Source organism: Nymphaea colorata, chromosome 4 (assembly GCF_008831285.2).
Source record: "Nymphaea colorata isolate Beijing-Zhang1983 chromosome 4, ASM883128v2, whole genome shotgun sequence".
Taxonomy (NCBI): Eukaryota; Viridiplantae; Streptophyta; class Magnoliopsida; order Nymphaeales; family Nymphaeaceae; genus Nymphaea; species Nymphaea colorata.
In genome coordinates this window covers 14,883,503-14,898,366 of record NC_045141.1, presented here as the reverse complement: position 1 = coordinate 14,898,366, position 14,864 = coordinate 14,883,503, and the positions used below count along the sequence as shown (strand labels likewise).

Here is a 14,864-nt window from a genome sequence, read left to right as displayed (position 1 = left end):
GATCTTGCATAGTGTTGACATATGTTGTATTTGGGTCACCTATCCGGGTCTGGATCTGGACCCGATCCAGTGTGTTACTGTTATGGCCCTACTTAACCTGTGTAAACCCTAATTTCGGTGTGTGAAAAATATTCTAAGAGAGAGAGAGGCTGGTATCTAGTGGGCACCAGTCCTCCTCACCCGTGGTTTTTTCCCTCTTGTTGAGGGGTTTTCCACGTTACATCGTGTTCCTTTCTTGATTTTGATTCTACACATAGTTTTCTATCATTTACAGTATAGTAATATCTGTTGATGACCAGTTGGTAGTATGGACTGACATAACCTTAAGAAACTGTTGTAAGTTGTCATCAAGATGGTCAGTGGAAACAAAGTGTGAGATAGGATGCATGGTACACTATCTCTTGCCTTTGCGGGAGGTATACTTACTTCAATGGAGCTCACATCCTTATAAGATTTTGATGGTCGACCATGCGAGGGATCCTGTCGACGAGTGTAGACCAATGGAGGGTCCTGAAACCTATTCATAGTCGAAGTAGGAGAGGGAAAAGATTGCAACGAGACAAGATGAATAGGTAGAGGAATATGTAGAGGAATAGGACATAGCATCTCAGATGACACAGAAGTAAGACTAAAGTAGGACTGAGACTTGAAGAAAGTGACATCCACATTGATATACTCTTTTTGAGTTACCAGGTCAAAGCACTTGTACCCATTTTGGTTTCGAGGATAGCCAACGAACGCAAACTTAATAGCTTGAGCAGAAAGTTTATCACGTTCTAGGCTCAAGAATGTGAACAAACAGGTACAACCAAAAACTTTAGGTGCAACAAGAAATAAACTTCGATTGGGATAAACAAGTTTGATCGGTACTTTGTTCTCAATGAAAGATGACGGTAAACGATTGGTCAGGTAACAAGCCATGAGTATGGCATCACCTCACAAGTATACAGGTACATGATTATGAAGCATTAAGGTACGAGCAACAGTTAGAAGTTGCTTATGTTTTCGTTCAGCAACTCCATTCTGTTGTGAGGTATGAGGGCATGTAAATTGAGGAGAGATACCATTTTCAGCATAAAAGGTCATTAAGATAGATGATTTAAACTCGAGAGCATTATCAATGCGCATACACTTAACCGCATATCCAAACTGAGTTTTTATTTCAATAATCAAGTTTTTGAGAATACAAACTACTTCAGACCTTTCTTTCAAAAGGAATACCCAACTAACTTGAGAGTAATCATCAACAACAACTAGAAAATACCTAAACTTAGATCGGCTAGCAACCCTGCTAGGCCCCCACACATCAACATGAAGAAGATCAAACAACCCTTGACTCAATGGACTGATACTCAAAGGAAAACTACTACGAGTGTGCTTCCCAAGTTAACAAGTCTCCCATTGAAAAGACTCTAGCACTGAGAGATTAGGTAGGATAGAACGGAGATTGGGCCCTCAAGGATGACCGAGCTTGAGATGCCACTGGAAGAATGTAGGCTCTGATGTAGAGGAGGTAGCAGTAAGACCAATAGGAGCCGACAGGATGTAGACGCCTCCTTTCTCATAGTTGCCACCAATCGTCTTTCCAGTTTGTAAGTCCGGAAATGAGCATGAACCAGGGTCAAAAATAACGCGACAGTGTAAATTAGTAGTCAATTGTTTGATAGGGAGCAAATGAGATGGAAATTCACGAGCATATAAAACATGTAGAATGGTCATGGACTGAGAAAGTTTCACATCTCCATAACCCAATATGGGTGACATTCTACCATCTGCAATTTTGATATGACATGACTGAGAGAATCTATGTAAAGTAGTGAAAGAACTAGGTCTACTGCAGAGATGTCTCGATGCTGATGTCTCGATGCTCCTGAGTCAATAATCGAAGAGATACATGAATCAGACGTAGATGTACCCGCTGAGAAGGCTCGATCAATCAAAGTTGTGGAAGTTGAAGCCTGAGAGGCTTTGTGTGCCAAAAACTGCTCAGACTCAGATTTGTCAATGCTAACCTGGTACTGTGCTAGACCAAGGGCCATCCACAGTAGGAAGTGGCAACCTGTGCAGAGCCCATAGGAGGATAAGTAAGGCTCTTATCCTGTTTGGTGACCATTCCCTACCCTGTGATATAGTGTATGGACGACCATGTTTATCCCAACAACGATCCTCCAAGTGTTTCATCTTTCCACAATAGGTGCATTTGAACCTCCCATGACCACTAGTGCCACAACCTATACCTCTTCCTCTGGCATTGTAGGTGGTGCCCTAACCACGACCACCTCCTATAGCAAGAGCAGAAGTTGACGTCACACCAACTGGTTGGAACAAGCTAATAGCCAGATGACTAAGTCTCTTGTATGCATCAGAGAGATCATGTATTTCACTCCCAGTGAGCATCTGATCCTTGGCAGCGGCGCGACATACTCAAGAGACAAACCAGCAAGAAACTTTGCAATCATAGTAGGTTCAAAGTGTAACTTATAACAAAATTTGCACGGAGGGCCCAGGAATCTCAGTCTCTCATAGGTCGTTTTAAGATATGCAAAGTACTGTGATAAATCATGATTTCTCTGTCGAAGATCGTGCAACTCTTCTTCAACTTGAAGGATTTTACTTACATTTTTGTGTTGTGAATATGTCTACCTAAGGAATTCCCACATCTCCTTAGCAGTAGTATAGTAATTAATAATAGAAGCAATTTGTGGTTGGACGTTGTTCATAATCCAAGCCATAACCATGTTGTCGACATCTTTCCAGGTCATGTACTTCCCTAACTTGTCAATAGGTTCATCCTCTTCAATTATGTGTCTCTTTCGATGTCCTTTGACTGACTGCATAAAGGACCTAAACCACAATTCATAGTTGTGTCCATCTAACTTGACAGTAGATCCATAAGAGAAGGGATTTCCAGCTCCTTTATGATCATTGTCACCATAATGAACTACAACAGAAATTAAGAACAAGAATACCACAATAAAAATTGTGCAACAGGTAGAACACTAAAAAGACAGTCCTATTTGCAATCAATCAGTCATGCAAAAGGACTGATAAGCAAATCAGGAATCAGCTATATCACATGCAATCCCCCCTTCCGTATATCACCAATGCATAACAACATCCTACAGGAAATAACCAAGACCTCCTTCACGCAAACTTGAGCAGACAAAGCAGCAAACGTGTATAGTTTTATATACTTCTTCAAGCAGGCTTGAGCAGAACAAACAGCTAACTATTTTTCAGTCATAGAATCTCTTCATATTCATTTCAACGTGATATCAAACTTCAACTTTGATGCTTCATTGCACAATATTAAAACAGTAATAGAAAACTCAAACTTGCATCTCAGGTATGCACGAAGCACACGAATCTGATTGGCAGAGATTGTTGGTTTTCCCCTATCTGGTTTCGAGAGGGTCGGGTAGCCCCCATAGGAGCTCCGGTAACAAGGACAGACCGCTCACTGTATGTGGAACGAGCCCCTATTTTTCCTGTCATAACAAGACGTCACTGCTCTTCAGCCTCAATGTGAGAATAGACATCCTCAATGCTGACTATATCTTTTGAATTAAGAATTTGACTTTTAATGCCTTCGAAATCATCATTTGGTCCAGCCAAGAACATAAACACTTTGTTCTTCCATTCCTTGGCCCAATACTGCATCTGGTCTTGGGGACAATTCCAAGTTGTTAGAATTTAAATATTAGACATTATGTAAGTATACATATGTTTCATATATGATTTGTATATATGAATATCTATGTATGCATAGGTGTTATGTATTTTATTTTATTTGCTTCCTTTTCGTTTTTATGTATTTTTTATTTCTTTTCTTTTTCTATTTTTACCTTTTCCTTTTTTGTAAAAGGGAACTAGTTGTTGGACCAGCTTCCAACGGCTAGATTTCTAGCCGTTGGAGCTGGCCCAACAGCCAACTCCTCCTTCTTCTCTCCCTTTCATTGTACTATATATATGGGACTGTTGTCCCTTGTTTGGTTAAGGCTTTTAGGCCTCTCTAGTGTATTCTTCTCTTGAGATTAATAGATTTGGTATCTTCTCCTCAAGTTTGAGGTTTGGTTGTGTATTACCTATTGAAGTTGTTGGGATCTTCAAGAGTGTATCTCTTGAAGCATTTGTATTCTCAAGATCAGGCCTGATTTACACAAGTATCATCAGAGTAGTAATCAAGTTCCTCCCATTTGAATTTTAACGCCGATAAAAGTCAGCCACAGAAAGTTCTCCTTGTCGTAGGACATAAACATCTTTCATCAGCTAATACACACGAGTATCCTTCTTCCTCAGACCATATGTCTGCTTGAAAATATAGGTTTTAACTTGGTTGTCCTCAAGAAACCACAGATCCCATGTTGGGCTAGCCTCAAGTGGTTTAGTCTTCTTCGGTTCTTCCAATTAACATAAGTAATTCGCCCCCGACCAGCAATGGCAGTAGCAGAAAGTTTGGACAACACACAAGCGATAGCAGTGCAGAACTTCATGCCAGCAACAATGCCAAAGGCTCGATCGACGTCAAGGAAGGTCGTTGACAATGAAGAGATTCTCAAAAATTTGGCTATGATACCATGTTGAATAGAGAAAGCACAAAGAACACAAATGTAACCTTTGTCACATGGGTACTGTTGTAAAGGCAACGTACCTGTACCGGTCAGGTACGACACCGGTACTGGTACTGTCCCGGGTACCTCTGGGGTACTGGTCAAACAGTACCGGATACGGTCAACGTGTCTAGGACCGTATCCGTCCGATTTAGGACTCGACCAAAGTTGACTGAGTCCATTCCTATCCAAAATTTAGGATTTCAGTTTTGTTCTTCACACAATTTACACTTAAGAAACACATAAAGAGCTACATTTTCATATTTTGTTCAATAGTTTCTTCTTAGAAACTATAAATTTTGAATCATACATGTGTTATTTTGTTTGAATTCTTATTTTATGTTATATATATATATATATATATATATATATATATATATATAGTTGTACCTCCGTACCCAAGTTTTTGGAAAATAGTCTGAACCAGTACCCGTACCCGTACCTATGTGACATAGGAAGTAACGTGGAAAAACCTCAACACAAGGAAAAAAGCACGATTAGGAGAGGATTCCAGCACTTACCAGCTGCTGGTCGCGTAATTCTCATTAACACAGAAATTAGGGTTACATGTTACTTAAATAGGATATACAGGACTGCAGGTTGGATAGGGTCCAAACCCAGACCCAAACATGCATAGCATGTCAACATTTATAATTACACAAAACATATTTTTCTTGATTTTTCTTTTTTATTTTTCTTTCTATTTTTTCTCATGTTTTTGAATTAACAAAATAAATTTACAATACAGTTATGATATGCTATGATATTTCATTATACATTTTATCTCTTGGTTGGACCAATAAGGCTTACAATACGCTTTTACAAGATTGGTTGTAGAACTTCAGCAATCCATCCAGGACAGCTAAAAGTAGTGGAGGGCTTAATTCACTTGTACAGTGTAGAAAAATCTAGATGGCAAAGATTCTCCATTATTGGGACATGCCATTTTCTGGGATCTTATTCTCTTCCTTTCTATGTTTTTCTTGTTGTGAACAGGACTAGAGCAATCTCAAATAGAAAATAGCATGAAAGCTGGGCTACTTATCTATCTAAACATGAACTGGTGGGAAGACGTAAAAGGCAATAAAGAGTTATTTTTCCCAGAGGCAAATAAACTCTCTTTAATACATATAGCAGGTCCTACCAAATAAACTCAGATTTACAAAACTGAAAGACACATTATTAGATCTTAGAACATATCATTAAAGCATGGAAACCCCGCCGAGTCGTGAACTATGTAAGTCAGCCGGTACACGAAATGTAAAAAGGCAGAAATATTCTTTCCAGTACGGAAAACATCAAAGGGCAAATATTCTTTCAATATCTCAGTGTTTTATGCAATTATTTTATCAAGTTCACTAAAAAGAAACAAATTTTCCTGCCAAGATGGTTCTGTGTTGCCTGGCCATCAATTGTGGAGCAAAATTAATCCTTAACCTTTACCGAAAAATTAAGATGGATTAATGCTATTTCCTTAACTGATTCAACGACCATGAAAAACACATACAAAAGATTTACTGCAGCAAGAACTTGATAGAAATAGTTGATTAATGCTACTACAATTCTTCTGGCAGCCAAGTTTTGAAGAAAGGGAACATGTGTTTTTTTGGGTCAGCTTAGGAGCTAAAATTTGGCCCTAAAGTAGAAATGCAACATCATGAACTTAAGGCTAGGCTATAGCAGCAGGTTGCTGGCACCATTCTTTATGTTTGTTTCATGAATATTTACAATGGAATCTATGACTATATACAACAAACGCAGCTGAATTTAGAGGGGAAAAAATCAAAAACCCAATGAATTGTTCAAGCAGAACCTTCAGAAAACACTGATCAGTCCCTAGCCATTTAGACGATGGCTTGTCAAGAGCTGGAACTGCCCAATGAAACTTCCACTTAGTCATCTTTATCTTACTGATCTCTGCCTCCGACAATGAGTATTCCAGGTGTCTTCTGAAGTAACTGATAATCACACTATGCATTGATTAGACAGACTATGAAAAGCAAAAAAGACAAAAAAAAAAGTTCAAAAGGACACATATATTAAAAAATCAATAATGAGTAAGAAATGGGCATTGCAGTAAGAAAAGGAGCAATATATTAAGCTCAAAGCTCAGAAATGTGGTCCTTTTTCCTTTACCATCAATGCATTTCACCAGGAAATTAATTAAAAAAAGTTGAGCATACAAACAGTTAGGCAGTTAATCTACCAAATCATAAAAGATCATGATAATAATAAGGTGTTGCATGAATTTCCAGATTTAGAAAGTAACTACCCTCTAAGCAAAAGTTCTCCACAATAGAATATGAAAGAAGCAAAGTAAAAACTAGTACCAGAGACATCTCAAAACCTTCCTTTCATCCAGGAAGGGCATGAACAGAGAATCACACACAAAGATTGCACTAATTTGTGGCATAATAGTTAGGACTTAGGACTGTTCATTCTACTTGCGACAATCCTGATTTTTCCCAATGAAATAAAGACAAGTTGTACTAATGAAGCACTGATATACACCAATTGCATGATTCTATAGGGTCAGCATAAATTACTTGTTTTCACACAGATGGTTTAATCTTCAATGTGCTCATTAGCACCTCACCCAGAACTGTGGATCACCCAAGGCTTACTATATACATATATACACATGCACATGTGCATGTGTATGTAAATATATTATCTGATAGATGAGATCACAAAGGTTAAAATGTATAGAATTAGATGAACAATTTGACTAAACCTGGACTTGACAACAGGAATAATATGAGCTCAGGGAGTGTCTATTGGCAAAAGAATTGAAAAGAACAGATAAACTTTTGGTAAAATAGAAAAAGCAATAGGCCAAATTTGTAAGTCCAAATGGGTTGATTAATGTGCATGAAAGAGCCTTCATAAAACCTTTCTACTTAATTGGCTTATAAAAAGAATAATCTTCTCCCTTGATCATAATTCAAAATGGAAAGTGTTCAATTGAAACATGAAAACATGGCATCTAGTCATGTGAAGGATGCAGAATCATTGCATAATTTTTTATTGAAGTTATTAAGGAGGCTGAAGCACAAGGTGCAAATAATCATGGATTATGCACCAAGTCATGTCAAAGATTGTAAATGTTGATGAATCTGTCCAATTTATATTATACAGAAAGCACCACAAAAACTGTTTCCGACAAAACACCTAAATTTGGGCCTGATAAAAATTTAGAAATGGTTTTAATTCCCCTCTTTCCGAATTGGCTACCAAATCTCTATTATATAGAAATACACAAAAAGGAAACATTTCAGACAAAGGGCTTAAATTTGTGGGGCCAACCAATTTATTTGTTTTTACAACACTTTATTTTCTTATATATCTTTCCTACATTTTTTACAAATTTAACTTCTCTCTCTCTCTCTCTCTCTCTCTCTCTCTCTCTCTCTCTCTCTCTTCCCCTCCCCCTAGCCATCCACTCTTTTCTCATGCTCTTATGTCTCCCATCTTGATGCATAATATCTATTTTGGTCAAATAACTTAGCTATAACATCGGACCTGAGAAAAGCGAGCAGTTTTAGAATGCCATTCTGAGAAGGATCCCCACAGTCCATCTCTACGTAGCAATACAATCCATAGTCATCTCCTTTCAAGGCAATAAAAACAAGAGTATGGACTACAGTGAGAAAAATATGAGATCAAATGACAGTCAGGGAGGTGATGATGGTATTCGATAATCACCAATAGCATGTTGAGTAAGTGAAATTGGGTTTCAAGTCTACGATGGGAACAATGGAACAATAGAAAATGGAGTTGATCACTGCTTATAAGGAATACGTTATCTGACGAACAACACAGAGACAGATCAAACAGGAAATATGGGAAATGATGAGGCAACTGCCACAGCAAGAGAGAACATGAGGGGATAAATCAAACTGCATGAATGTCAGCATGGATGCAGACAGCCAAGCAGAAACCACGGAGGCGAACAGTGGGAAGAATCAACAATAGGTAGAAAGGAGGGGCTCTGACAAAATCAACCCAGACTAAGCATGCTTTGACCATAATACATGCCACATCACTATGTCAACTTGGGCAAGGCATATTTTTAGATTATGTTACCCAATGTCCAATATCAAAAGACTACAGATCATATATTTTTCTTCTTGAAAAGTAAGTAGGCAATAACACCCCATTTCAGTGCAAGACTTGATCAAGTGCAACTAACAAACAAAGTCGATATCAAAAGTATAGTGAATGGACTCTGATATAGAAAAAGATAAAACCCAGGAGCAAAGCCTCGAGAAGAGGGGGAAGGTAGGGGAACACAAATGTTCTGATTCAACAATGGAAAAAAATATGCTAGTGCATTTTCTTGCACAAAATTTTATATGAAAAAGCTATATATCACACGGATTCTTCATAAAGGAAGCGACACCCGCATCTAGGCGCAGATGCAATTTCCACACACACCCAGGCATCGTCAACATGTGTTGGATGCTGCTGATCTCTCTCTCTCGCTCTCTCTCTCTTCTTTTTCTCACTCTCTCTTTTTCTCTTCTCTGCCTCTCTTTTTCTTTCCTTTTTGCTTCCCCTCTCTTTCTCTTTTTCTTTTCCTCCCATCTCTCTCTGTCTTCTTCAGTTTATTTCAGTCACGCGCACCTCTCTCTCTCTCTTCCTCCCTCTCTCTCTCTCTCTCTCTCTGTGACACACACACACACATTTGGACCTGCACCCAAGTTTTTTTAAAGATGCTTGCACCCACAACCATGTGACACAGTGCAAAAGAATGCAGTATATAAAGTTGTACAGAACAAAAACAAAGGACATGATGAAGTACCATACAAAGGCAAGGACTAGCTTCTGTAGAAGCATAAAACAGCAACCCAGGAAACATCAAGAATTTCGATTTCGTTTAACAAATTAATAATCAATACTGAGTCAAACAAATGCAAAAAGTGCTACAAACATAACTAGGCACAACAACCCAAAACCAACGCTAGTCTAACCTTTTGGCACCCACAGACTCAATATCAGTCTGTGTATCTTCAAGATCATCTTCTCCTTCCATATGCAAGACATCTTCCTGAATATCTTTATAACTTGATAATGTGGATCCTGTACAATCAATGGAAGTGAAATTGATGAGTCCGTAGAGAAAACTAAAGCATATATTTTTACCTCTTGAGCATGTTCAAACTACCGACAAAGACAAGTAGACATCCACGATAACACAGGAAAAGGAAAAGAGTGTATGCAGAAGAGAAAAAACTAATAAGCCAATGCAACTTTAGTCCAGTTAATGCTCAATTCCCATAATTATTTAAAGAACAAAAACCTTAACCAGAACAGTTTCCTTGGTTGTTTCATCTCCAAATTTTATTAAACTCTTCTCAGAAAAAGTAATATATGTGATCCATTATCAAAATTAATGTCTTAGCACTCAATATGCACCCTTCGGAATTTTTTATCAGCTGTTCCCAAAAGAAATAAAGAAAGAAAAAAAAATAACAGATTATACAAATAGCAGGAAGAAGTTTAACCATGAACTACATAAAAACCTCAACAGCACATGAACTCCAAGCTTCAAATGAACCTCACCTTCAACATGATCCTTTTCAGAAACATCACAAGTCATACAATCATCCTCTTCATTCCCAATGTTGTTATCACCAGGTTCTTCCCTTTTCCTATGCAAACACAATGGCATTATCACAATAAACTGACCCTTCAAGCCAAAAGTAGATCATGGAAAGATGGGTTTGGAGTAACTTGCTCAGCAGCAATGAGCATTCATTATTGTGGAATGGTAACAAAATTAATGAAATCATATTCTATGCAGAACCATCTAGGAGAAAGGAATAACTAAGAACCAAGAGAAAACACCCCACATTGCCAAAGCAATGTCAACAGGGAGGGAAGTTGTAAAGCAGAATTCCATTTTAATTTGTCCCTTAGACCAATCCTTCAGCCAATCTGACTAGAGAAAATACCCATGTCACTTTTTAGTAACAGGAAGCAGAATTTTATCCCTTAAACCAATTTGACCAGAGCAAATATCCATGTCACTTTTTAGTGTCAAGAAGCAGAATTCCATTTTAATTTGTCCCTTAGACCAATTCTTCAGCCAATTTGGCCAGAGCAAATATCCATGTCACATTTTAGTTACAAGAAACAGATCCATAGCTTATGCTACCAACAAGCAATTTGATTTTTCACTGGAAACCAAGAAATGTAAGCAAAGAGGACAAAAAATGCAAAAGCAACAACAGTCAGCCACTACACTGCAGCTGCAATAATACCTATAGAGGAACCAACCATAGTCTTGGAAGTGCTTGTTCTGGATGAAAAAGTATGTTGACAAGAGGAGAGAAAATAAGTAAGATTAAGAGATAAAACATGGAAGGCAGGCCACAAAAAAAAAGGTTGTCAAGCAACAAGGAACGAAATGAAAAGAATCACACAAGCTGCAATAGGGAAGATACAAATACAAAAGGATACATATGTTCACCATACCATCTTCCTTGTTGCATAACTTATAAGTAATCTTCGACTAGCCCATCGAAGGAATAAATGATCTAAAGTGTACATGGAAAAATTTAAGTACATATACATGCATATCATTAGTATTACATATACATTTCTAACATATCTATCTCCATCTAAGCGCTGTAGACAGTTGTCTATTTTCTAGTGGAAGAAAAATTTCTCATCATTATAATTCCAGCTTTACAACAACTAAACTATACTATGATCATAGATTAATTATGGTTTGTTCATAAACCAACTGCAAAACAAATTTATGCTTTTCCACAGGAAAAGTAAACAATTAATGGAAGGAATAAAAAACAAAGAAAAAAAAGTTCAAACACAAAAAATTACCTCTTTAAAGTCGATTTATTACTTGAACCCAACTTGATTAATAACTCTTCATATGATGAATCCCTTACACCAACCATCTCCCGAATAAATGACTCTTTGAACAAAATCTACCTATAGAAATCATGAAAAGGTAGATCAATTTAGCACAATTTAAACTTTAATAAAAGGTGTATCATCATTGCTCATGCTTGGAAACAATATATGCCGTTACCACAATTTGGCATTTCATCAACACCATAGCGTCAATTTCATAACCAACCAAAAACTCACAACCTTTGACACCATTCTTCTTGAAATCATTTAATATGTAAATATATATTATTAAATAACTATTCAGAACACAATTCTCGTTCATGGTGACTTTCACTTCGTCATTTATTTTTAGATTTTACAAAAATATGTGTTTTAAATGTTGACCTTAAAGAGAAGGAAAGGACTGGACAGAGGTGAGCACTGCTGGCCGGCCATTGCTGGCGACCGGCCCATGTTTGCAGGAAATAGAGCAACAGAAACAAAGGGGCAAGAGCTAACTTCAGACGCTCTCCCATTAAGAAAACAAGAGAGCCAGTAGTCCCTCGATGGGGGTAGAGAGAGAGAGAGGGATAGAGAAAGGTAAGCCTAGGCATCGGGCCAGCCCGGCCCAATAACGAGTCGGGCCCGGGCCAGCCCGACTCGGAAAACCTGAGCCCGAGCCCGATTAAATTTTAAAGTATATTTTTAATATAAAATAATACATAAATATAATTAATTATAATAAAATATTATATATATATATTAATAAAAAATAAAAAAAATAAATTATCGGGCCCGAATCGGACTTACGAGGCCCACCCGAGCCAGCCCGATAAAGAGTCAGCCCAGGCCCGGGCCCGGGCCCGAGTCGGGCCGAGTACCTGGCGGAGGCCAGGCACAGTGCCCAGCCTTAGAGAAAGGCAAAGGCTGTTGGTCAACCATTGTTAGTTGGTGGCCTGCAATCGCGAGAAAGAGAGAGAGAGAGGTCAACGTTCTCAGAAGCTTCAAGGTGAAACGAAGTAGTGAGTGTCACCCCCTGCTCTAGAAGGTGAGGAGAAAACAGTAATTTTCTTATAGAATTCAAAATCTAACAGTTACTAAAATATAATTTCAATTCAAAACTGATAATATGAGCTGGAAAATCAGTGTAATGGCTACTTTCTACATGATATGCAATGCATAATCAATAAAGATGAATCTAACTTCTACCTATCACACTGGGAACTCAAGGCTCAACTATAACTGATGCTTAGCCACCTGCTCGCAAATACGAGCTTGCTCAGCTGAAAAAAATAATACAAAAGAATGAGTCCTACTGACTCAGTGAACATCACACTACAATATATCATAACAATTGGAAGCACATATAAGATATCGACAATTAAGAGATATCACTACATAAGTAACTTGCAAGCATATTTCTTAGAATTGTTTTAGGGGCCCGTTTCATGGCCTGGAAATCTGGAATTGTAAATATATTTCTGAAAATATATTTCTTGGAAAAAAGAAATGAAAAAATCTTTCCAATTCCCATTTTGATGTGTGTGTGATGACTAAAAAATAAATTTCCAGAAATTTATTTCTGTGTTTGATAATAAAGAAACATATTTCCAGACTTCTAGAAATTTATTTCTTAGTTTGATAATAAAGAAAAAAAATTTCAGATTTACATAATTTTATATAGTTTCTTAAATCACTACAAATCTTCCATGAACGAGCACGCGTGGTTATGAAGGGGGTTTTAGCCCAATCTAATGAGTCAAGAGCATCGAAATTGTATTCCCAGTTGGGGATAAGTTACTGAAATTACTTCCATACCAATTTTCAAGGCAGATGCATTTTAACAAACAGTTAAATTTCATACCAATTTTCAAGGCAGATGCATTTTAACAAGCAGTTAAGAGGCATTCTGTGCATGAACCTGTAACATGCAAATGGGAAAAATATGCACATAGAGAACCGACACTCCCATGAACAAGCACGCGTATCCCACATCAACAAGAGCCTCCAAAACAGGATACAATCTCAAGTTGCAGCACAGAGAAGAGGGAACGAGAGAGAGAGAGTGTGTGAGAGAAAGTGAAAGAACGGGGTTCCTGGTACCTGTCGATGTCTGCCTTATGAGGATGGAAGGTCGCGGAGGTCAGAATCTACACAGCGTCTCCAACGACTGGTGCCGCTTGATGAGCTCTGCAAAAGGCTGCAATGGTGTCTGAGAGCGAGGGATGGTAGAGGGAGACGCAGCTTCTTGCGCAGGAGTTCTCAGGAGTTCTGGATGCACAACAAAAGGGAAGGAGGGAGGAGGAAGAAGGGAGCGAGGGAGGAAAAAGGGATGCGGAGGAAGAAGGGAAGGAGGGAGGAGGAAGAAGGGAGGCGGAGGAAGAAGGGAAGGGGGAGGAGGAAGAAGGGGGCGAGGGAGGAAGAAGGGAGGCGAAGGAAGAAGGGAAGGAGGAAGGACGAGAAAAGGAGGGAGGAGGAAGAAGGGAAGGAGGGAGGAGGAGAAAAGGAGGGAGGAGGAGAGCGAGGGAGGAAGAACGGCGCGAAAGAGGAAGAGGCGGAGGTAACGGTCAAAAATTTCCGGAATCTGCCTTACAAATAAAGATAGGTCTCCGAAGCACGTAGAACTATTTTGTTTGATGAATTCCTGTAATCTTTGCGCTAAATTATGACACACTTATGAACTTATGAAGTGTATATGCTGGAAAACGAACCCTTACGGACAAGTTTACCTTGGTAAAAACTATCCTATGCATGACAAATATTGAACGAAGGTTCTACTTTTGACCTTTAAAATTCGAACCATTGCAAGTTTAACCCTGACCCACAGCCATTCAACTACATGATATTATAGGAACGGCTCAAAATTCATTGCTAGTTGAACAATGAATGGATCGGCTCACTCTTAATAAAACAAATAAAAAAAATTATGTTTTCATTCACCTACACTTATCCCTTTACTTCATGGGAAAAGAAAGTTGCTTCCAAACTGAGAGGGAGGTGGATGCCGAGAGTTTGTGCCCGATGCAATGATCTGGACATGTCCAGATGCCTTTGTGACCACGCAACATTCAAGGAAGGAACCAAACAGCAAATGGGCCTTTGACGACACTATTGCAGACATAACCTCTCTCTCTCTCTTCTTACTCCTCTTATTTCGTTTTTTTGTGAGTTGTGTCCGATGACGACACTACTGCAAATGGGCCTCCTTCTCTTCGTTAGAGTCTGTCGCTCGGCTTGTGCAGAGAGATGTTCATTTTGTCATTCGGCTGCGGCAGCATCCTCATTCTGTGGTTGGGTGGTGGTGTCGCTCTGTCCTTCCTCTCTCTTCCTACTCCTCTTATTTCGCGTTTTTGTGAGTTGTATTGTATAATTTCTCTTTTGCTTCTTTCTTGCAGT

At 38.6% G+C, this 14,864-nt stretch overlaps 1 protein-coding gene across 1 annotated transcript in view; it reads right to left on the bottom strand.

Annotated features, from left to right (window-relative positions):
• The window catches only part of LOC116252866 (protein NUCLEOLAR FACTOR 1), a 56,817-nt gene extending 42,728 nt beyond the window's left edge, over positions 1 to 14,089 (bottom strand). The window contains exons 1-5 of the mRNA XM_031627471.2: positions 13,572 to 14,089; positions 11,457 to 11,567; positions 10,176 to 10,264; positions 9,584 to 9,692; positions 6,424 to 6,568 (exon numbers count right to left, since the gene is read on the bottom strand). Of these exons, the coding sequence (XP_031483331.1) occupies positions 6,424 to 6,568; positions 9,584 to 9,692; positions 10,176 to 10,264; positions 11,457 to 11,533 (420 nt within the window). The 5' untranslated portion in view covers positions 11,534 to 11,567; positions 13,572 to 14,089. The remainder of the gene's footprint in view (positions 1 to 6,423; positions 6,569 to 9,583; positions 9,693 to 10,175; positions 10,265 to 11,456; positions 11,568 to 13,571) is intronic.
• Between the last annotated feature and the right edge of the window lie 775 nt (positions 14,090 to 14,864).